Source organism: Anser brachyrhynchus, assembly GCF_964034855.1.
Source record: "Anser brachyrhynchus genome assembly, chromosome: 5".
Lineage (NCBI taxonomy): Eukaryota > Metazoa > Chordata > Aves > Anseriformes > Anatidae > Anser > Anser brachyrhynchus.
Window position 1 is genome coordinate 31363993 of NC_137699.1, and position 24586 is coordinate 31388578.

At 37.8% G+C, this 24586-nt stretch overlaps 2 protein-coding genes and 1 long non-coding RNA gene across 6 annotated transcripts in view; 2 read left to right on the top strand and 1 right to left on the bottom strand.

Moving 5' to 3' along the window:
• The window catches only part of UBR1 (ubiquitin protein ligase E3 component n-recognin 1), a 69446-nt gene extending 66468 nt beyond the window's left edge, over positions 1–2978 (top strand). For all 4 annotated transcript variants that reach the window (XM_080595924.1, XM_080595923.1, XM_080595921.1 and 1 more), the window contains one exon: positions 400–2978. In XM_080595924.1, coding sequence (XP_080452050.1) covers positions 400–541 — 142 coding nt within the window. In that variant the 3' untranslated portion in view covers positions 542–2978. The remainder of the gene's footprint in view (positions 1–399) is intronic.
• LOC308196674 (photoreceptor outer segment membrane glycoprotein 2) lies at positions 2180–16753 on the bottom strand. The gene is made up of 3 exons (XM_080596067.1): positions 14064–16753; positions 11285–11531; positions 2180–9831 (listed from the first exon to the last, which is right to left on the bottom strand). Exons 1-3 carry the CDS (start codon positions 14642–14644, stop codon positions 9565–9567), a joined length of 1095 nt encoding a protein of 364 aa, XP_080452193.1. The 5' UTR covers positions 14645–16753; the 3' UTR covers positions 2180–9564.
• LOC308196679 lies at positions 9727–24438 on the top strand. The gene is made up of 6 exons (XR_013952339.1): positions 9727–10682; positions 12143–12187; positions 12483–13646; positions 14034–14092; positions 15739–15840; positions 19261–24438. It is a non-coding gene; the product is annotated as an uncharacterized lncRNA (long non-coding RNA).
• Positions 24439–24586: the final 148 nt, after the last annotated feature.

Sequence of the window (24586 nt, forward strand, 5' to 3'; positions counted from 1 at the left end):
GCTGTTCCTGCTAACATGTGGAGCACAAATATGTATCTTTGGTGAATTTGTTTAACTTCAAAATCCTGATGACAGTTTCTAGTCGGGAATGGGTCATTAGCAGTGGAAAAATCTACTCGGTTCTGTTAAATTTTCTTAATTTTCACAAGAATACTTTTTATACTTTTAATCTGAAATTTGCAACTGCCATTACTAAAATGTCATCTTGGAAATGACAGTCACTGTTTGTTGCATGTAAAATTTTTTTTTCCAGTAGACCTGTTGGAGTTTCTGTTCATACAATTATTCAATTTTTACTGTCTACTGTCAATACCATTAATGCTAGACTATTACTGGAATAGTTTGTCACATGATATTCTGATATGCTTTTTTGTATATTCTCCCTTTCCTTCTATGAAGAAGAGGCAATCCCCTGCACCTATGTCGGGAACGTTACCGGAAGCTCCATCTGCTATGGCAGCAACACTGTATCATAGAGGAGATTGCCAGGAGCCAAGAAACAAACCAGATCTTCTTTGGATTCAATTGGCAACTGCTTTGAGTCTCCTGATTTTAGGGAAATCTTTTACCTTTTGGCAGTGCTTTGGAAAAGGAAAGGAGAGTGGCAGTAAATAACCTACTCTAAAGTGGATACTGTAGTTCAGATACAACCTATGGATTCTCTAGGTTTGATGTAGTATTGATACATTGAAACAGAATTTCATGTCATATGTCTTGCTCTTTTTTTTCCCCAGAAAAAGAAAGCCACCTTGTATAATTATTATTTGAATATTCAGGTCCAGAAATATTTCCACTTTGACAAGTTGTAATTGTTTCACATATTTTGATGAGGACACCTTCCCAAATCCTGTGCTTCAGGGCACACACATTCTTTTCTTGCCTCAAGAGTGTACTTAAATGATATTGTTAAGGAAAAAGTTGCTTTACTTTCTTTATGTTCTTTTTCCAGGCTTACTGGAACTTTTTAATAGGTCAAGATCTGTGGCATAACGTTGGGGTGGAAGTGGTGCCAGGTCTGTAGTAGTCTGTAGCAACAGGTACAGCAAACGTGAAGTTGTGCAGAAAAAGCCTGCATTTTGCTATATCCTGGGATTTAATGAAGAGTTTTCTTTAATAAACTCTTTAAAGGAGAAGTGTGCATAGAAAGTGCATGGGGGAATTACCATCTTGCTTGTTGCATCAAAAAATAAAGTCCGTGCTTTTCGCATTGCCAGAACTGCACTTTATCTAATGAATTTGTCCTCTATTAATGTTGTAAATCCGAAGAGGTTAGAGCTACGCTGTTTGGTTAGGTTGTGGTTAGTTTTACTACTTTTAGTTTGTCCCCTGAGGTTTTCCCTGAGAGCCAAACAGGAAAATATTGTTAGATAGTTGTAGTGTATCTCTGCAAGTTATACGGGAGCCAGAGACTTCAACAGATTAAACAATCTTCAAAGCTATCGCTAGTCTAAAATCAAGGCCCTAAACCAGCAAGTTTTAGAACTGGGAATAAGTTTGTTTGCCCACGTTTGGGGAATTTACCACCTTTCATACTCTGTCACAATGGGAGTCCTATCTGCATAAATGAAAATGTGTTTTGGGGGTCATGTTCAGTGGTTCAGTGCTAGTTAGAGCAGAAAAGAAAAAAGTGGCTAAGTTGTCCCTTTTCCCTTTGGTAGTTAGTAATACATTGTGATTGAACTCTATCAATGCTATGTGATTCTGTTTCAGTTCTAAATGTTTGTTGTTCTGTTTTCTGAATTTCACCTATAATATACATGAGGGAATTTGTAAGGCAATGGGTATAAATGCTTTCCCAGGATATCCCATTTGTGTCAAAGCTTGAAGTTGTCAGTACTCTAAATTTCCCCTCCCTTTGCTATTTGGATTTTTTGTGTCATGTTAATAAGGCTCACAAGGGGAGGTTTTCAAATTGATATCTGAGAATGTGTCTTTTTGTGATTTTTTTTTTCTTACTGGGTAGACGAGGGTAGAATCACAAATAATGATTTAGATATAAATATAGCTGTTCTCCTTGTTTCTAAAGCTTTTAGAGTACGTGTGAGTGCACTGAACAGTACCAGAACTCGTCTGAAAATGGGAATACAGACGGACTCAAACATTGTTCTGATTTCAAATACTTGTTTAAAAAAAACTTTCTCTATAATCCTTCCCTGGTGATACAAATAGTTGGCTTCGGTATGCTTTCCAGGTTTTGTTTTGTTGCAGTTAAGACCATTCTCCTTATATTGATTTTTTTTTTTTTTAAACCTGAATATACAACTCTTTAAAGACAAACATCAGTTCTGTACACAGTGAATTTAGAAAAGCAGTTGTGATGAAGACTTGCATGCACTGGAGATTTCTAAGGTCATCAAAACACTTACCAAGAAAAACGTTTTAAAACTAGCAAATGTATGTCTCATTGATACCAAAACTGTATTCACTTTTTCCCCTCTGATATTTACCTTTTCATTTATCAAAAACTTTCAGTTACCTTGCACTTCACTGATACAAAAATTCTGATATATATGTGGTGAGATCACTCTTACTTTGATTTCTGTCTGAACTATAATATATTTATAAGGACACGAGCTGGTTTGATCAGGTGAGCTCCTGTTTAAAGCTCTAGAAATATCTTTATATCTGAAGAAGTGAGAGAGGAAGGGGCAAAGTTGCATCTCTGTATGTTTGCACATACTAATGAGCAAATGGGCTCCCGTACCATTCACTGACTAGTGTGGTCATCTTTCATTTCATAAATTACTATGCAGTTTTGTTCACTGTGAGTATAATCTGTATTTAGTGATCGCAAGATGCTTATGCCACTGATTTCCGTTCCATCCAAGCTGACAGAAGAAATTTGATAATGCACATACTGGTATCTTTAATTGCAAAAATGTAAATTTGAAACTTGTATAATGTTCTTGTGCTTTTGAAATAAAATATCTTGTATATGTATATTTAAAAAAGGAAATAAAGTAACTTCTCTTAGATTATTCAATTTTTATTTGGAGGCACTTTGACACTTCACAGCTGATCTAACAGGAGCATTATATGAGGGTCTGTCAGCATGGAAAAAGGGAAGAGTTAGTAAATGACTAGGAAAACCATACGAGTTATCGCTGTAGTCCATATCATCATTGTACCGATGAGTACTAGTGGCACGATTTTTCTTATTTAAATAAATATTCCACTTGAAACTTGTCGTAGTATTTCAAAGATGCAGCCTCCTGCAGTGTCTATCTCTGTTTTTAAAAGAAGTCTTAAGTACATAACGCAATATTCAGATGTCCTTTTACTGATTAGTTAGTGATTCTGGTTTCATAACTTCTCAAAGAAGAACTTGCTGTATAGTCTGGCAGATACTTAACCTCTTGAAAGTGGAAGTTTGTATTTTGTCTAATGTTCTGTGTGATACATATGGGGAAAAAACTTTTAGTCCAGTGCTACACAGACAGACGAAATCTTATATATAAAAAGGTAAGAAGTACTGGCTATTTTTGTATTTTAGAAGCTGCTGGCTGGCATCGCTTTTGTTGTAGCTTCAGGCACCACTAAGCTTGCAGTGTTTGAGTGTTAATAGTGTTGCTCTCTGTGCATATCCTTAATTTTTAGGAACTAACTCCTGAAAAGCTCAAAGGTAGGTAGATTAAAGTCTACTAGCATAACTGTTCTGAAAAACAAGAAGCCCCATCAGTTAAGGGAAAAAAAAAAAAGAAAAAAGCCACAGCACCATTTCTCTAACAGATTCTTAGAGAATTAAGAGAACTATTAAAATTGTATGTAGGAAGATTTTGGTCATCATGTGCTTTCATCAAAGATTAAAGTTGTTTTGTTTCTGTGGCACAATCTTAATAAACTTAATAAATTAATTTTTTATCCATGTTTTGCAGGCAGAGCCTAAGTTTGTTTTTTTTTTTGATACAGAAAACAAATGGACAACAATGAAAATGGACTCCTATATAAGTCTCTTGAATCCAGTCATTTCTAGTCCTAGCTATGTATCTCTAAGCTTATATCGTATTATTGAAAGTGTACATTAAAGAGGAGCTGTCACAGAACGTTGCAAGAGAGGGCAAGCGGAAACTTAGAGGGATTATATGCATTGTTTATTGCAGTGGTGAGTAAGAGGAGAGGCCAGGTATAAAGTTAAATTGAAATATCAAAAGTTGAGTTTACTGTTTTTTATATGATTTGCTCTTGAGTACAGTGCCAAGAAAAACAAGACTATAGTTTGTGTAATTTAACTACAAGTTGTCAAATAACTTAGAATCTATCAGACTTCAGAGGTTTCTGGGATTCATGTTTGAATGAATGAGCCTGCATAACACATTCTGAAGTAGGTACTGGGGCTGTGGAGTTGATGGATATTTCAAGTCCTTGCTTTATTTGTGAGGAGCTGTGGCTGGGCTTTTTCAGCAAACTACAGAATATAACGTCTCCATTCTCATAAAAATACCTGAAATGCAGTAGTATCCTCTTTAGGTACGGGTATTGAGACAGTCTACTGCTTGGAGAAAGACCATCCCAATCCACCTTAACTTCTGCTTGGAGGTTTTGCTGAGCATACTGTGGCAGCCTGAGAAATCCATCACAGATGATTTAAAAAAAAAAAAAAAAAAAGGCTCCAAATTTCTTTCATCCACTTTTTCTTTCTGTGAGTCATGCTTTTACTAAAAGTTGCAAAACCTAAGTATTTCTGTCTTGTGATACTGAAAAATGATCTAGGAGTATTTATTTTCCCTATTCAGACTTACACAGAACTTCCCTGGGCAGTTGGATTTACCCAGACAGACTGTGCACAACAGTGTGACTCCAGGCAGTCTACCTCCGTTACTTGGCATGCAGGAGCAGAGCAGGACAAGAGCATCCATTTAAGTGATAGTCTCCTCATAGCAAATAAGGACTCTACCTAGGTTACATGAGCTTCCTGCCTCTATGATTCTTTTCTAAACTACAGGCTACCCTATGCAGAGTCAAAACTGTTGCCATAGCGGGAAACTGGTAGCAGCAAATGTGTACCAAATGATTTGTCAGATTTTAAATATCATGAATTGTGTTGTAGACAACAGTATGATTCATATACCAGTTAAAAAATCATTTTGCAGAAGAGAGACTTCCAGCTTCTAATGAAATGTACTGTTTTTTCACTTATTTTGATACAAATGAAATTCTAAATGTGCTGCATTCCTATATTATTCATTATATTTTTTTATGATCAATGTGAAGCAAGCATCTTCACTGATAATCAAAGCTTTAAGGGAGCATCTTAACTGCAAATTTCTACAGGAACTGTCATAGTGTCTTCACCGGAAACTGAACATATTTCTTATGAAGAAATTCATAAAGAATATAGTTTTGTATAGAGGTGAGTTCCTTGCTCTGTAAATGGCTGGGTCTTGTTGCACAAATGAATTGTTATTATTTCTGACTGGATTAAGCATTAATAACAAATAGGATAAGAAGTGTCCCACAAATCGTATTTATTTCTGTATCTGAGCAGATGCCTCGGCTTACAGGCTTTGCTTGCTAATGCCATCTTTGTCTTTATAAACTGCAGAGAATTAAAGACAGAGTCTACGCTGCTACCTGAGTTTGTTTTCTGGATACAGTGGCTGTAATGTTAAATACTCCAAGAAACCCAAATGATTGTGACAGGTACTATAAAGCAAGTTAGACATTTAGCATACACTTTTGCTGAGGAAACTGATACATACAAGGCAAAGAAGAAAGCACCTATTTTAGCACTTATATTAAAGTAACAATCAGTCAATATTGCTGAGATTTTCAAATTGATAGATTTAATTTGTCCTCAGTACTGTGAAATGAGCTGTCATCCTTTCATAATATATCTATGTCTGTGGACTCTAAATGCCTATGCAGCATAGAAATGAGCAATCTAATGTCGAAGTAATTACTAGTAATAATCAAGACAGCAACTGTTCCCTGTGAAATATATCCTGATACTCAGTTAATTTCATAAATTTTCACACAGCCAGTCATTTCATTAGCTTTTGCAGTTGTCTGAGAGAGAAAGGTTAATGTAGCAAATATTACTTAGTTTTTTATAGTAAAATGTGTCCTCTTCATATGAAAGTAAATGAAGTGTGTGGACCAGGGGAGATGTGTAGCCAGGTATTTATTCCACTGCTGTTCATGCTAATGTGTTACACCACTTGCTGCATTAAATTTCTGTGTCATTTTATAGAGATACTCAGTTTGGATAATCATTTTAATTCCCTCTTCTTATGAATCTATTTTTCAGAGCAGCTTCTTGACAAATAGGGGCCTCCACTAGGGAGTTATCAAAAGAGTAAGCTCACAGCTGTTATAATTCTGCAAGCTAAGTAGATAATCTAGAGAGATTTTAAATGGCACAGGATGTCAAGTTTCATCTGCTTCTACAGGTAAATGTGTTTTGCCATCAGGAAAATTTTCCTAAAATACAGAGTATTATCTAAAAACATCATGCTTTTATTTCCTGTCTTACAACTATTTTCATCAAGCTGAACCATTTCTTACTTTATTTTTAAAGCATTTTATTTTTTTATTATTCCTACCTAGTCTTCTTGATTCTATTTTTCCTAACGAAAACAAATCTCTTTTCTGTTTTCCTTTTTTTTCTTCTCTGAGCTATTTCTGATTCTTTCACCATTTGTTTATTAAGCAGTCTAGAGCTGTTTTTCCAAATGTAGATGGACTGAAATCGTACTAAGGAAATGACTGCTGTTGACTGAAGCATGTGCCACTTTGCCGATACGAAAAAAAAATGCATTTTTATTGTCTTCCATTGAAAAGTCTGTCTAATTTGCAGTCTGTCTAATATGACTGCCTTTTCTTGTGGTCCCTCAAAGTACTGAAATTTTCTATGTTAATTCTTTTCCAGTATTGTATCAGCTAATTTTAGTGCTTCTAGTAAGGCTCAGGAAACTGTTGTGCTCAGTGTTCTGCAGCAACAGGAGACCACACCTACTTCCTTTTGGATTGCATTTCCCAGATCCACTGACATTGGTTTTCTTTCATGGTCTAGAAAGAAACAGGAGTTCTAAAAAGAACATGAGACAAAGAATATTCTTTTTAGAACATGAGACAAATAGGTTTCTCTTAGTTGAATGAGAAATAAAAGCCAGAAAAACACGCAAACAAACAAACAAAAAAAAAACCACAACAATCTTACAATATAGCTCTTTGAAATTTTGCCATTATCACATTGAAAGATAGGAAGGAAAGAAGGAAAGAAAGGGAGTCGGGATCAAGCCTAAGGACATTAGGTAGACTTAGAAACAACACAACATACTGGTGTGGAAATATTTTTGGCTCTCAGAAATAGTTGAAGGAGTGATACACCAGCTTATGCAAAAACTGACATCTCACAATAGGGCTTTATACTAGTATCAAAATTCTCTTAACGTTTTCACAGAACTATCCATAAAAATACTATCTCAGTGCTCAAACGGTCAAAAAAAAAAAAAGAAATAATGGGAAATACTAGGAAAAGGACAGAAGACCTATTTAATTCATAACATCCCCAGTTCTACACATGCAGTGTTACTCATTTAAAAATAATTAATGGAGAAGAGTTACAAAAACTATCAAAGATAATAATTTCCATAGAATAAAAGATTAAATATCAGCTTCTTTCACTTAGAAAGGTAGAACCAGGGTAGATTACATTAGAGGATGGTAAAATCAGGAATGGCATGGAGGGAAAAAATACAGAATGACTATTGGTTGCATCTTACAGCAAGAATTAGGGGATACCTGATTAAGTTGTCAGGGAGTCAATAAGCAAAGATAAGCACTTCTTCAAGAAATGCAGAATCAAATTGTATGAAATTAAAATTTCAAGCTCATTGATGTATTTTGGATATCAAAACCATGAATGGGTTAAAAAAAAAAAAGCTATACGAATTCATAAGAAAAAAGTCTGTAGAGAGCTATTAAAACACCTTGATAGAAATACAATCTTTGTCAAACTGTGTTCACAAACTGCTGTTTCCAGGAAGTTAGGAGACAGGGAAAGAACTATTTTCTAATGGTCTTGCTTCTCATATGCCTTTTGCAAAACCTTTGCTATGGGTTGCTACTGCAGACAAAACCCATCTGTCCATTTTTATTTTTAACAAACTTAAATATAGGCCTATTTTTTTTTTAGCAGTGATGTGATTGCATTTGGCATTACAATCATGCATATAGCCTGCTTGACCTACAGTATAGACTTTTCCATCAAGCAATATATTTACAATATATTCTTAAAGTGTTATTCTAGTGTCACAGAAAACGACAACGTTTGGACAGGTATAGGAATTTTTACTGCAATTTTTGTATGATTGCAAAAGCAAAGTAGTTCTGCTTTGAGTATCACTGTGACAGGATAACTCCTTTTACTTGATTACGTACAAAGAATGCATGAGCTTTCCAAAGTTATATTCAGGCAATGTATTATTCACAACAGTTAACAGGAAATATTTTTATATGGTCTTCTATCCTCTGTTCTGTATCTGTATGTTTTTCTGCTTACAATCATACTATTAATGATGAGTTAGTCATATGTTATCCTGCAACTACAAGTATAGAAATGCTTTCGCTGCATACATTGACTTAAAAACTTCGAGTGCTATCCTTGGAACTTGATGGGAGAGCTTTCAGTCTGTCTTTGTCTTTGTTGGTTCCAAAGGTTCCAAATAATCTCCTGTATACGAGCCTGTGGATCTATGTAACTACTTTTGAAATTGAGCTCTTTTAACATGAGGGATCATTAGTATTTGTTTTATATCAGGTATTTGCTTGTTTTTAAATGTGTGTTATCACATTGTACTTGTAATTTTAATAAACTTAGCATGAGCTGTCAATTAGTTTTCTTGAGCAGAGGGAACTAGCTCTCTTAGAAGCACCCATTGGCTTTCAGGAGATGTATGGCAGCTGGCTTTCCCTAAGCTATAGGGAAAAAGGAAGAGGTACTTCATTTAAAAAAAGAAGTCAAATACACTCTACTAACTAACTTAAATTGGCTTCAACTCAATTTCACTTAGCTATTAAGTTTTTAGAAGAGCAACAACATATATATATTTGTATCCCAATATAAACTTTTAAAAAGTTTTCATTTTACAGTTTTTGCTTTTCTTAAAAATCTCTTTTTATCCAATGTAGTAATTTCTTTTGAAATTTCCCTGCTGCTGGGATTTCAATAGATGTGTCAATAATGACAAACTTTGTTGATATAAAGTAGACCAATCCTATATGGAACAGTCTGATATCCAAGCTGATAGTCTTCTTGTGTATAATCCTTATTCTGACATGTTCAGATGACAGAAATATGTAAGTCAGAAGAGACAAAGAGGGAAAATCTCAAAAGATTGTGTTGTGCAGGTATGAAAATCGGATTTCACAAGAGTGAAAATACATCTGGCCAAAGAAGCATCAATATTTTGTTCCTATGACCAGTTTATCTTCTGGTCAGTTGTCATACCACTTTTTCTTTCTTCCCCACAAGTAAAAAAAAAAAAAAAAAAAAAAATCTGTTATCAAAGATTGTAATACAGCAAAGCAACACTTGTGACATGGTTTCTCTGAATGGATTGTCTAGCTAGCTGCAGGGATAGATTTTGTTGCAACATTGTTTTTGCCACAGTTCGTGTTTTGAACATCAATGTTGGGATCATTCAGGCCAGAGACATTGGAGATCTGGTTGGCTTTGCCAAGGTTCTTAATGATATTGATGTTGTATTTGGCCGTTGCCACAAAACTGTTTTCTAGTAACCAACCATCTGATTCACCCTCCAGGTCTCCTAGCAAAAGAACATTCTTCATTGCTGTTTGTAGGTACCGGACACCAGTAAGCACGGAGAGCTGTAAGAAAAGATTAGTGGTTAAACAGAGCTTAAATTACAGCCTCAATCCTACCACTGTTTGCTTTCTGACTTGTTTATTTACATGTCTATTATTTAAAATTGAGTAAAATAAATACATTCTTTATCCCAGTGTTAGAGCAATCTCCCAGTTAATTACATGTTTTAGAATGAAAAATACCATGCAGAGATTTTTTTTTTTTCCGTTCTTCAGGTACCATTCCCACTTGCATGTTATTAGTGCATAAATACCTAGAATTACATGGGAACGCTGCAGGCTCAAAGACTAATCGTAAAATGAATGATCACTTAATGGAGCCATCAATGATTACGGAGGGGAGGTGTGACAAAAACCAAAAACTTGTCTGCTCATTTCTATGGAACTTATTCCACTGACCTTCATTAAATCAGTATTGCCTTGAAGGTTTTCAATCATTCCTGTGTAAGCTGTATATGTCGTACATGCTGATGCATAAATAAAGAAGGATGGCCTACAGAAGAGGCTCAAGTATAAGTTTAGGGAAAAGCTCCACTTTCAGTGCGCTCAGCTTGTCAACACTGAAAGGAGAACAGAGAGCAGGCTTGCAGCTTTTTCCTGTGCTGCCAAATATCTATCGTTTTTGCCATCACCACCCAATCTAGCACTGCCTAAGGACTATTGTGGCAAACTATTTTAAATACCGTTAATATTTATGCAATAGAGTAATAATCAGGAAAATCTAACTATTATTAAAAACAGAAGAAACAGTATTTTAGCCTATACTATTGGGGTTATCTGCATGCAGATGACAATATCCAGACAGCTTTTTTTTTTTTTTTACAGGTGTCAGTAGAAAGACTGCACCTTTGAAGGTGTGTATGCTTGCTTGTGATATGCTAATTTGGACTGCATAATAAGCAATCTGATCTGTATCTAAAATGTATCCCGTGTTTGCAAGTACTGTTTATATGGTAAAGCAATGTAATATAGAAAGGAGGCTTTGAGATGTTAATATTTATGCTTAATTTTTACTGTAAATAAAATTCATGTATTCACCAAAGGCCTGCCTCACATTTCTGATATTCTTTCCTAAAACTGCCTCAAAACAACCTTATACCTTCCACCTAATTTCCTTGCTGTTGCGTTACTGCATGTGTTATCCTGCATCTGGTCCTGTAAGTGCTTCAGGGAAGTGAATTTGCCATAGTCTGTTGAAAAAAGCTCTGTAAACGTACAGGATCATGTTAATAATTTCTAGTAGTTCTCATCTTCAACGAGACTTGCTTCTGCTCTGGGCTTTGAGAAAGCTGTCTGTACTAGGGAAAGTCCTGCAACACTCCTGAAGTGCTGATGGACTTGTTCTAGATACTGAGCTACTTCTCACACTCGTCATATATTACACCATAGTTATTTCCCATCCCAGAGAGCAAGCATGTTGGATGTATCTGACACAGACCGTTTTTATAAAACTTACCTCAAACAACCAAATAAGCAATGCTGCAATACCAATGGATCTCATAATAGCTGTGTAGTAATCCAGCAGGGCCTCTCTGCACCCCTTCACCCAGATATTGAGCTCCTCTGTCAGGAAATTGTAATTGTAGTGAGCACTGTTGTTTGTCAGCTGGTACTGGATACAGGGCCGTGGGGAACTTGGATTGCAGCAGCTGAAGGGTACTCCATCCACCAAGAACTTCCCATCAACATTACTCTTCAGACGGCTGCAACAGGATAGAAAATTTCGGCATTATAAATCTGGTAGCAGCAGCAGAATGTGTCCATATTTTTTCTAAAAGGATGTAATGAAAGTCTGCTGCAATGCGGGCCTCTCCAGTGTAACAGAAGGAAAATGAGAATATATTTGCAACTGGAAATGTTGCTCACTGCAGGAAAACTATATTTTTCATTTGCAGTATTTTTATGTGTGGGATCAGTGTAGTATCTCGTGATTTTTGGTATTGTATGTGTAAGTTGCAGATTTGGTGTTCATGGAGATGATGTCTTTTTAGACATCTTTGCACTGAGAATATTAAAGACAATTTTAGAATTTGTCTGTCTTGGCAAAACACTAATGGAAGTTATGATCCTTGAAACCCTGTGTCTTTACTTCTGGATTGATTCTGAATCCAAGCATTTCTAAAGAGAAGCTAATGCAGGAACAACTGTGCATGCCATAGGAATCACTACAGAATCAGTAGAAATTGTCCACTGGCTAGAATATATGAAAGACAACCTAATCCCAGATATCCAGCTTTCACTATTTGCTAATAGAATTTTTAATGTTTTGCAAGACATCCTCAGTTGTTAATCTTATTTTCCTTTTCTCATACAGATATCCTAAATTAAAGGGAAGGAAGGCATCACAGAAGCTGTTCAGGTAAAAAAGAAGCAGTGGTCACTGTGGTCCAGTGTTCCTCCAGCATTTGGGGACTGAATGTATCATTCAAAAGAAACATAGGCTGAGAAGAATATCAGAATTTGTGGCTGTCCTGAGGTGGCAGAATAATCACCTTCACTTTATTGCTCTGGGCATTTTCTCTCTCATTTTTGTTTGGTATAATTTTCTGTCAATAATATTTTCCTCAAAGATATTTCCAAATAAATAAAGATCATCTGCTGTTTTCCACTTAAGAGAAATTTAGGCATTAATTCCTCCATTTTTTAATGTCTAGCTCTTCACTTTGTGGCCTGGTAACAGCAACTGGTGGAAAAAAAAATACAAAAGAGCCCATGTAGTCCACAGAAAGCAGAATTAAGTGTGCAAGCAGCGTAACTGGCATAGGGAAACTGACTTACTGGTAAGGAAACAAGGGGAGCCAGTGAGGTACAGAAGAGAAGGCCAAAATATGGGTGGAGAAAATAAACCTTACAGAGGGAGAAAAGGAAGGCAGGCAGATTGTGAAAGGGAAGCTTTTACCTAGTCTAGCAAAATGCCCTGTATACTTTTTTTTTTTTTTCCTTCCTGCCATGTATGTGATACTGAAGAAACTTCTTTTTACTGAAAACAGTAACAGTTTCCAGACTTTGGTTATGTCCCCCTTGCCCTTTTATTTCCTCCACGTAGCAAACTAAGTAAAGTTGTCTTGATATTGTTAGAAGGGAAGAGCTCAGTAACAAAAGCTGAGGGAGCGAGACATTAACCAGTATTCATTGCTGTAATTCAGATATGGCATTGTAAAGCTGAACTTGCTTATGAGACTGTATAAAAAAATGTTTTTTATCTAACTAAAGGAATGATAGGATTGTGCTGCTGTAAACTGCTTCATCCTCATGCCATTTCCATTGACTGACTCAATTTCTTGTGTCACTGTGGTGTTGGTAATGCAGAAATAAAAGAGGAGAGGGAAGAGGATTATGAAGGAAGGTGAAAAGTTCAGTTTTGGAGAGATTCCTTTTGAGTTAAGTATGAATTTTCAACTTCTTTGCCTCTTAATCTACAAAATACTAATTGACATACAGTACAAGATGAAACCAAGAAAAATTTTCTTCTGCTTCCTTTCAGAATGTTACAAGCTGGACTTCGATCCTAGTGATTTCATATGAAATATTTTACTACCGGATTTTGGAAATAATAGTATAATTTGGTTACACAGCACCAACATTAATTCTAGCAATCAAGATGGGATCATCTAGTTTATATGCAGTAAAATAAATTCTGCAGTGTAATTATTTCATTCATATACTTTTCCATGATGTCTTCTGTCTGCATGGGGCAAAAATTAAATGACTGTATATTTCCAAAATGAAGGCAGAGCACAGGTGACCCTGCAAATGAAATATGAGTTTAAGACCCATGGAAAACATTGCTGTTTCTACATGGCTCACAGAAATACAAGGTAGTATATTTTACCTTTGTACTTACAGTAGGATACTACTCTAATAGTGGTCTAGAAAAAGTGTCACTTCTGCTATTATTTACTAAAAGTTGTTGCATTAATTAAAGCACCAGTGTGTTTGTGAACATGCCTATGATCACAGAAACGTTAGCTCTTCTTGAGGTAGCCCTGTTAGCAGTCATTCAGAATGATCTTTGAGAAGTCTTCTAGCCATAGGATGTCATTTTGGTAAGGAGGAAAAAACACTGCTAGATTTTTTGGCTGCTGGCAGAAAACAAGCAGTTTTGTATTCTCTTTAAAGTCAATATGTCTCAAGTTCTTTTGACACTACTGTTATATACTTTCTGTTCAATACAAATTTGTGTTGAAGGAGTTTTTTTTCCCTAGAATTTTCCGTCAAGACTAGTAAATACTTACTCCAGAACTTCCTTGGAAGCCATATTCAGGTAACGAGCAGATACCCACTGAACTTCAAACCAGTCTCTAAAGCCATTGTTTCCACAGCACTGGAATCCAATTTGCAACATATCCACTGTTTTCTTTAAGAAACATCTTCCAGGTATGTCAGTGTCCTTATAGAACTTAATAGCATCCCTCAATCCTAGATAGAGAGATTCTTCCAGTTCGTTCCTCATGGTATAGCACATGAGAGCACCCAACAGGATGCAGAAGGTAAAACAGAAGGTACACATGATATATGGGAGCATAACTAGTTTCCACCGAGAGAACTTGTTGGCATCTGAGCAGTCATAGCAGATTTTGCCACCCAGGAAGTTGATGATACATGCTATGACCCCTACAGAGATCAGCATGTTGGGGACAGAGTTAATGTCTCCTTTTGCCATCACTTCATTGTGCTTCTTGATCTCTATTTTCAGAAAGAGGCCAAGACTGAAGAGAACGATCCCACTCACTACAGAAACCCAGTTGAGGATCCATAGGATCTGAGCCAATTTGTCTCTTTTAGTTTTGGTGAATTTTACTTTGAGGACAGCCATAGTCAGATCAGCACTAGGAAAAGAAGCGTAGGTCAAGGAAAGCCCGTAATCTGCTTAGGAGCATGTGTCCAAGGCATGCAGCAGAAATCTGAAGAAGAGAGAGAGAGATTACTGCCTGTCTGACTGAGTATTTATAGAGCCTACAGAGAACTTCCTGTACAGCCTCACGCACTCTGAGATATGCCAAGAGTGTGTTCCACATCTTGCTTAAGTTTCATGCAACATGAATCTCTTAGAAAAATAATTCTAAGAGCTGACTAGAGCAATTAAAAAAACAAGTGAACCATAGGACCAATGAACTCTGCCCTCCTATGGACTTTTGTCTAAAGAGCAATTTTCTGTGCGAATTTTATGATGTCTACAAGTGAGCTAGTCTGCTGTCTTTCCCTTCTACTCATTGCTGGTATTTTCTTGATGATTCTAGGAATTTATAATTTGTAGACTAATGTGTCCTGGTCATATTTAAGTTTAAAAGCTGCTAAGCAGAACAAGCAAATGCAGCATAACCACGTAAGACTTTTTTCAGGGGGTCTGGGCGGGAATAGTACCAGAAACACAGTATCTTGTGTGTTTTTAGACATTTCATCATCTATCTTATTTTCCCCAGCTATTAGCCAATCTAAGAAACCGTCTTTCCCAACATTTTATCTTACTTCTTTGTATCATTATGGTTTCTGCAAGACTACTACTAACTTCTCTTTTGCACCTATCCAGTTATATCAGTCACAGGTAGAAGCAACTAATAACTGCTTTACACCCAAGATATAAAACCTGTTAGTGCTAGAGACTATGCGTTTTCAGTCCACATGATGTGGATTTAGAACTATGCTGCAGTACCTCAGGATTAAGTGATAAAATGACAACACTATCTTCACACTGTTCTTCTATTGTATGCTTCATCCCTTGTTCAAAAGGATCATGCTCTGCTGGTACAGAATTAAGCCTCCATAAGAATTCAGCTGACAGCCTGTCTGCTAAGCCTGGAGACAGTAGCTTTGATTGCTTCACCAGTTAAGCAGTTCATGACTTGAACTTAAATAGCTGTAGATGGCTGCTGCAATAAGTTTTTTTTTCTTTTTCCTCTTGATACTCAGGTCTCAGAGCACGCAACGGAGAGAATCTGTTATTGTGAAATTACTGATACACAGTTCACATTCAATGGCTAGTGTATGCAGCACTCTTTGTTTCTGTGAAATGTATGTATATATGTCTATATGTATGTCTGTATGTCTATATATATGTCTGTATGTATGTCTAATGTTAAAACATGAAACTTCCGTGTGCAAGAGAAACTCTCCTAGTAAATCCTTGCCTCTGATAATTCTCAAATGCTATTTCTAGCTTCTTTGGTGCAATTTTATTTACAAGACCAGATTCATGCAGTATTCACATTCATCTACAACAGAGATACCCATGCCACAGACTTCCAGCAGTAGAACATCTGCCTAGCACAAGCTATTTTGTATGACCTATGCTGACAGAGGTAAGCAGAGGAATAACTGGTTGCTGTAGGGGAGCAATCACTCCTTGACTGACCCTACAAAGATTGCAAAAAGAATCTTTAGGATAACTGCTTGCATGATGTTGAATGCATCGAGTCTAGGACAGAAGAACAATTTATCTGTTCCTGAGAAATTAGTCTCTGGGAAACACCAGGCCAAAGATCTAGTCTTCCCAGCTTCTATGTGGATATTTCTCCTAAGATAACATTTTTACAGTAATAATTTATGAAGTTTATTTCAGATAACAGGAAAATCCGCTTCCCCTTATAATGAATTTTGTAAATATACCATATGTTATTCCTTCCCTAACTGTTCAGTGAAGTGTTGAAAATATTTATTCAACACTGCCATGTAGTAGCAATTTTGAGCACTATGCAGAAAGTTCTTCCATCTGGAAAAAACGAAGCGCAAGTTTGAGCTGAAAGTGTCATTGTCTTACTCTGCAGGATGTATATATTCTCCTTCGAGTTAGATTTGTGAGTGGGAATACTGTAAAACTACACATGCTCCTAGTAGTTGAGTGGAACTAATCCCCCCCAGGTTCTTGGAAACACACCTCATACATGAGCCACTCCAGTGCTACGAAGTATACAAATATAGGCTTCCCCCCCCCCCCCGCCCCGGCAATGGGAAAGAAGGCTGAATTTTATTTCTTTGAACAGAAGAAGCCCAATAACTGTGGAAATCTATCCCATATTATCTATACTGTTCTCAAGCTTTTCTTGTCCAACTTTGAACACAGGGCTTCCCTCAGCATACTTGTAGCTTTTAGCTTTCAAGATGCTACTTATTTCCTTTGCTGTCAAATATCCACAACTACATAGGAAAAGACATAGCACAGCTATTTATTTGCTTATAAAATTACTTATTGAATGCAAATTGTCCCCATAAATTTAGCTTGCAATTTTGTCATAAACAACGTATATCTTATCTCACCAGCTTCACCAAAATTGGGCTTTTTAGCTAGACACACATTCTTATCTGTAACTTATTGTAAAAGAAACTACTAACCTGCTTCAGAGGCCAGAATGAGATCTCAAAACTGGCACCTTGCTGAGTACAAGGCAGAAAATACCAGAAACAGGCATTCTGAGGAAGAGTGAAGTACTGATTTCCTGATGTCTATGTAGTTCTGTCTTTACACTGACTCACCAATGGAGATGAAGGCTTCAACTCTCCTGCCCGTGCTAATCTCTCTTGCATCTCTAATCGTATTTTGAGGTTCTTATGCCACCAGGTTAAATCCTGCAAAACAGGCCAATTAACTGAGTGTTAATTGAGACCTCAGTAGCAAAATGGATTTATGTTAACATATTTTACCCCTCAGGAGCTTGAGCTAGTAAACAACAGAGGCTATTCTACAGTATCTCCTAATGTTTTATTAGTTCTTATTTTGTTCTTACCAATAAATACAGGTCCAAGAGAGAGAATAATGAAACTGTGGTTCTGGGGAAGGGAAAAGCCATCTTAGGCAACCACCTTGTACATTCATTACAATGTGCCTTATCTATCATTCCGTATTTAGTTGCTTTGTATGGAATTTCTTTCCTCTATTGGCTATGACTGTGTCCAAGAAAGGAATTAAGTAACCAGGAGCAACTGGATCATCATGTATGGCTCTCAGTAGACTCTAGTTTAGGAAACTTTCCAGGTTCAAGAGTAAGTAGAAACCTCTTTCCTAGATTCTCAAAAGCTTTACCCCAAGCCAGAAGCAAAAGCACATCCTCCTCCTCTGGCATTTCTGAGCTCTTCATTTATTGGATGGACCTGGTTGGACTGAACTGGCCACGGTAATGGCAAGTTGAGTTTGCAGGAACGCTTAATCGGGTTAGTGGTGATGTTAGTACCAGAACTGAGTCACTAAGCTGGACCAGGTTTGGTCTATAGGGTCCATAGCAACATCAGCACAACAGAAAGAGTTTGGTGAGCAGAAGTGACTGCAAGGGACTGTGCACCAGAGATTGTAGTGCATATGAATATTCTCAGCAGCATAAACTCATTAGCTGGCCTTTCCCAGCTAATGAGAAGGAATAAATCCATACTGGGTTTTGTAACTGTGTATTCTGGGAATATGCTTGGGAATTCTGGGAATACACCTGGTTTGTGGTCTCATGCTTTCCTAAGGATAGACGCCCCTTTGTATGCATCAGTATTATCATGCTTATTGTCAGGGAAAGGTGAAGGATTAGTTATCAATACAACTTGGTTTATCAAAGTCTTGAGTAAAGCAGAGATTGCTATATCAAACTACAATACTAATAACTACAACTCTTGAGAAGAAAAAACAATTAAGATGTGAAGCCCTCAGTTAAAGGGAGCTTATAGAAAAGATGGATAATGACTTTTTGTGCAGGCAGGTAGTGACAGAACAAGCAGAAACAAGATGATCAAATATGCCCCAAGTGAACTGAATTTGTCCTATGCACATGGATCATTCCTGGTTTGGACTTGTTGCACTTGTGCAGACTGCGAAGAACGTATTACATCTGTTCAAATGTGCAGCATAGTCATCAGGTCTTATATAGTCCTTGTGGACAGCACAAGTACACAAATATATACATTTTCCTGGGATTTTTGAGCTATTGCTCTGGATGGATTATGTTGTATTAGAAATCCTGGACAAACGTGTGAAGACCTATTTTCTGCCCAGACAAAATTTACACGTGGAAAAATACCACATCTGTGGAACTGTAGACTTGTGTTTTCTCTGAGTCTTAGGTGACGACATTATCGCTTCAGATACCTACTAGTCAAAAAACGCATCTTACCTGTCTCTGCAGTGTAAACCTACTACTTGCGTGCATGAAAGCAAACAAGCAGAAGGTGGCAGTGCTGCTGTATGTAGTTTTTTCTACTATGCAAAGTAAGAAGCTTTTTTTAATTTGTGCTAGAGAGATGAGATCAGAGGTCACTCAACCAGCTAACGGAAGCTCAGGAATTCATCATTTTAAGAAATAACTCCAATCAAATCTTAATGAAATTAGGATTCAATGCTACGTGTATTTTTTTGTCCTGTCTCATATTGGGAAGTTGTTTCAGCTGTAAAGTTAATATTCAAAATTGAATTATTGTTTTGTGGTCACTTATAACTAACCATAACGCATTTTATTACAGGCCTGCTGGGAAACCTGGACACCAAGACCATAATGAGAGCAGCATTTTGTAACCCAGCGGGAGAGGTTGTACATGTGGGTCCGCCGACTCTCACCCAGTGGTGTAAAAAGAAAACACACACTTCCTACGAACAGTGGAGATTGGTGTACTGTGGTTTTGGATCTGAAAGAGGTAAATTTATTAAGTGTTTGGACAATTACTTACCTGTAGAGTATTATTCATATATAAGTCCACAAGGACAGATGTGTTATGAATTAGCCCAATTAAATACCTTGTTGGGGTGATGCATGCAGTCAAATTGTATTTCACATTTAGTTTCCAAAAACTAGTGTTTTTATTTTGTATTAGGGTGGCTTTCCATTTCTTCCTGTGTTTAGTGCAAAGAATAATTCCCGATATGAAATTTTGGAGTAACAGCCTAAGACTGGAAGCCACTGAGTAAGTTTGACACAGGCAGGTGTTATGCAACCTGTCTTCAGCATGTTAGTGGTTTGGTGGGAGAGGTCATGTGCAGGAAGAGATTCTCACCAACATGTTAATGTGGAGAGGGCGTGAAAATGGAACGTAGACCATCTGCTTTTTTGGCTTTTGTAAAGTTGTGAACCACATGGTATATACTGATAGGCATTAGTTGTTAGGCAAATAAAAGCAATCATTTCTTTACAGGATGTTCACCTCAGATGACACATTTTTTAACTTTGAGGAAGGAAGTTTAGTGGTATCTAGATGCTTATGATTGTTGCAGTTAGACAAAGATATCTAAGTTACATCACAACATTTGAAATTCTTAAGGAATTGCAGAGATGGAAGAGAATGTCAAAACTCAACAGCAAGAGGTAATGGGGATAGATGGCAATTTGAAAGAACCCCATTTGTACACTAGAATGCCACAAAGCTTATTGCAAACAAAGTCAATTATAACAGACTGTAACTCATTTCATTGCCTGAAAAGCTTTACAGATGAAATGAATCAGAGAGGAAATACTGTAATCTTCATTGTTCAGATGTTTAAAGGTTATAACTGCATGGATGCAGGAGCCAATTTCAGGCAAAGGGGAAATTATAGCAGACTTGCATGAACTGCATTGCACTTAACTGCTAGTCCTCAGGGCTCCTGTATATTCCGGGAAATGCCATGCAGGTACCTATCAAGCTGGCTCTGATTTCAATCCATAGTAGCTGCACTGTCCATAATGTCTGAGTCATTCACTCCTGACTCATGGTGAGTCATTATAAATGGAAAAGGCATCGAAATAGCCTTAGTTTAGCCATAGAAAAGCTGGAGAGCAGAGCTGTATTTTGGGTTGGTAACCATCTTGGCTGTAACTATTTTCTGAAGACCAGAATCAATATTTACAGCCTTATTCATAATAAGACCACACACCTTCATACCTTATTCACTAGGTACTGTAACATCACAAGCCAGTCATCAGGAAGCTTTTTGCAAAATGGAATTATGCACATATTATGAGGGCTCAAAACAAAATTCCCTTTACATAATGAGGTAAAATTTCCTTTTCCTATTCCATAACTTATAGCATCAGTACTTTTGCTGCACTGCACCACCGCCGATTAACCCTTCTTCTCCTAGCAGAATGTTAAGACATACAGTTTTCACATTTGTCCTCAATTCTGGATCTCCCATTCTAATCAGGAAGTCTCCCTGTTCTCATTTTATTATACGACTGATGTTGATGTCGTTTCTCACTCTCTAGACAACATTTGAACTAAACAACATTAATCAGGACATCTTGAAGGGAATCTGATATCCTTTTAGAAAGGTATAGAAAAGAGACCATTTAAAAAAAATGAAAAAGAAAAAGACTCCAAAACGTTTCTGAAGCTGTCGAATAGACAAAAAACAGTGACTGGACACTGCTCATAGAGCTCTTCTGAAAAAGATCCAAGATCCTTCTGTCCCTTCAGTGGCGACTAAATGCTGTATTGACAGTCTGTATCTAGAAATCATGATCTATGAAAGACAGTAGGAGCTCAGTTTTCTTACCAGCACAAATAATTTTTTCTCTCTTTTTTGTTTGTTTATTTGGTCATAGCTTTCCATAAAGTTTTGTTAGGTATGCCTTTGGAATTTGGAATAATTTATGGCAATAATCCTCTTACTTTCCAGCTACAGAGTTCTAGACTGCTGCACTTTGCTTTTGTCTCCTTGCAATCTATAGCCAAGTTAGATATTTAGGATTGAACTATGACAAGACACACTGTACTTTTTACTTTGCTCTTTTGACCACCTGAGATATTTAAAAATCTTCAGAACAAATCCAGTGATGCCCATTCGTGGTGTTTTACAGGAGTTAACTAAGAAAAATTTGCTACATAACTTCATTTTCCCTCTGTTTTGGAAACAACAGACTGCTGATCCAATCATCTGGACTTCAGAAAAGTTGAACTAGTGGACAGTTGTTTCCAGTACTTGTTCTTTTGCATTCCAAGGTGAAATTCTTCTCTGAGAAATATCTGAAACTTTGCTGATGCAAATCATGATCTTCTCCTTCCTGTGATTTTAATCATTTTATCTATAAAAGTGATATTTTCAGTACAAATATAAAATGATAAAAATGTTAGCTTAATTTCAATGTAAGTGTTTCTCAGGAAACTTAGTTCTACATAAGAACTAGTAAGGAAAAATGACTAGATGAATTTGTAGCTACATCACAGTTAAATGTTTATCTTTGCTATGTTTTTAAGAGCTTTCTTGTATATGAGGATCTAGAACACTCATTACCATTCCATGCAGATACAGAGGTGGCTCTTCACTCACATACATTTGATATACTGATTCAAAGGCTGCATGACAAACTCCCATACAAAAAATCACAGTAAAATCTGAAGAGAGGGTGTAGGACAGTTTTTGGCTCAGGGTAGCTTTTTCTAGGTCCAGTCAACCCTGTGCATCTAAGCTTAACATATTGCATTGCAGTAAAAAAGTCTAGAGTAGCTTAATTCCATAGTTACATAAAGATTTTATTTATTTATTTATTGTGGTGAAGATAATTCTGCAAGTTTGCACTGAGAGAGGAAATGCTGTTATCTGTTATATTTACCATCATCTTTGTACCAAAAATAGTAGAACAGAAAGCCTTGAAGAACCTCTTGGTATATTTCTGGAGCAGTGAATTCAAGATCAGATCCTTTCTGTAAAGACCTCCTGTGCTTAAGTGGAAACAGATTTTCCTTTTGAGAAGACTCAGTTTTAGTTTATTTTTTCCCCGCTTGACTTTTATTTGAACCATGCAGGTTTTGTCTACTTATGAAGATTCCTTGGTAATTTGAAAACGAGTGATATAACAGATTGCTAGAACTTGAAAGCTCACTGATGACGAAGGGAAAGAGAATTTGGTCTTCTAAAGCTTGCAGCATGCATGCTGACTAACAGTATGCTAAGAAGATATGTGCTAATGATGTGATTTCCATGATACTGGGCATGACAGTGTGGTTATATTAGATAGTGAATTAACAAGCAGAGCTACAAACTGAAAAACTATGCCCCTTGGTTTAACGATGACAAATAGGTAAACAGACAAACCAGACAATCAGGCTTGTTAAGGCCTTTCCATTCTCTTTAATCAAATAAGAAAATTTTCGTGAAGAATTGTACACCTCAGGCAATAATCATTATTTGGGGAGCAATAAAGCATAGGTGGATTCATATTCATGAGCTCCCAGTTAGACCTAGCACACAGTAGGTTTTGCTGGCATTATTTAAAACAAGAGGTGGTTAGGGAAGTCATCTACCTTCAACTGAAATTTAGGAAAGATGGTCCTGTCAGGAGGGAATGTGAAAAATTTGTTTAGCACTTAAGAGGAGTGGGTATAAGGAACGGGCCTATCCTTGAAAAAGGTTCACCTTTTCAGTGCCTATAAGAGACAGGTTTGGAAGAATATTTAGGTCCAGTTGAATATTTTTCATCAGAAAACTTGTAAATGTCTGTCAAAGGTAGGCAAAACTCATAACTCCATTTTGCAATTAGAGAAAAGTTATGCTGTTGAAGAAAATAAAAGCAACCCTCCTGACCCCATTCCTGAGTACGTACGACCAAGGTTGCTTCATTTCCATTCATAAGATGAACGCTTCTTCATGGTATTAGCTTTCTTATTAATTTTTTCTTACTTTAATTGTTAGGGGAAAAAAAGAGGAAGTTGACATTTAACTAGTCATTATATGATTTCAGTGTTAATGTTCAGCTGCTGGGGAATGGGTAGGAACATTAATACCTCCTAATGTTACTAATTTCAGCAGTAAATAGAAAGAATATATACACATTAAGCATTAACTTAGTATCCAAAAGAGCTGGAAACTTTTTTCCTTGAAAGTTTAGATTCAGTGTTACATGTCAACATCTGGGGACTAAGAAAGGCATCAGTTGTAGCCATGATACATGACGTGATACACTTGCAGATACCGTCTTCAGAAAAGTAGCAAGAATTTCAGGAAATGCAATTGAGCGTGGTTTTTTTTTTTTTTTTTTTTTTTCCAACCTGGAGAAATGTTAGTTCTCTGTCAAGGAAGAAGCACCTCTCTGAAACCGCCCCTGAGCAAGTCCCAGCAGTTAGGGCTGGGTTGGGAGCCCCAGGGCCGGGTCACTGGTTTGTGCTGACCGGCGGCACTGGGATCTCGCTCCTCCTAAAGCAGCGGCAGGAGACACCGCTTTCTGCGCCTACTCACTGACTACGCTCCTCGCAGTGAATGAAGAGAGCCTAAATTATGCACACTGTCATTTCAGCTGCCTGACAGCAGGGAAATACAATTTTCCCCCGCTCTTTAAAGAAACTTCACAGGAGCAGAAGGCCGTAGTGTGTTTATTCGCTTCACTCGAGGTGCTGTGAGCGCACCCCTGCCCCTTCCCCTCCCCACCACCCAGCTCCGTCCCCCAGCCGCTGCCCTGCCAGCCGGGCCCCCTGCCTCGGCACCGCGGCCTGCGGACGCCTCCCGGCAGCCGGTACGTGTCGGCGCGCACGTACCGGGGGCCGAGCACCCGGCCGCAGCCTCCCGAAGCAGAGAGCCGCGCTGCGGAGCGCAGCCCTTCCCCTCACGGAGCCCCAAGCCCCCGGCCGAGGCGCACCGGCGCCCTCCCAGCAGCGGGCCGCAGCCGGCCAGCGGGGCCCGGGGCCGGCAGGGCAGCGAGGAGGCGGCTCCCGCCCCGCGGCCCGGGCCGGGCCCCGCCGCCCGCCGTCCCCTCAGCACCGCGGCGGGGCCCGAGGCCGCACGGGGGCGGCTGCGGCGGGGCTCCGCGCCGCTCAACCAACCCCGGCGCCGCCGCCTCGGGCGTGCCCGCCTCCCTCCCCGTGATTGACCCCGCCGGCAGCC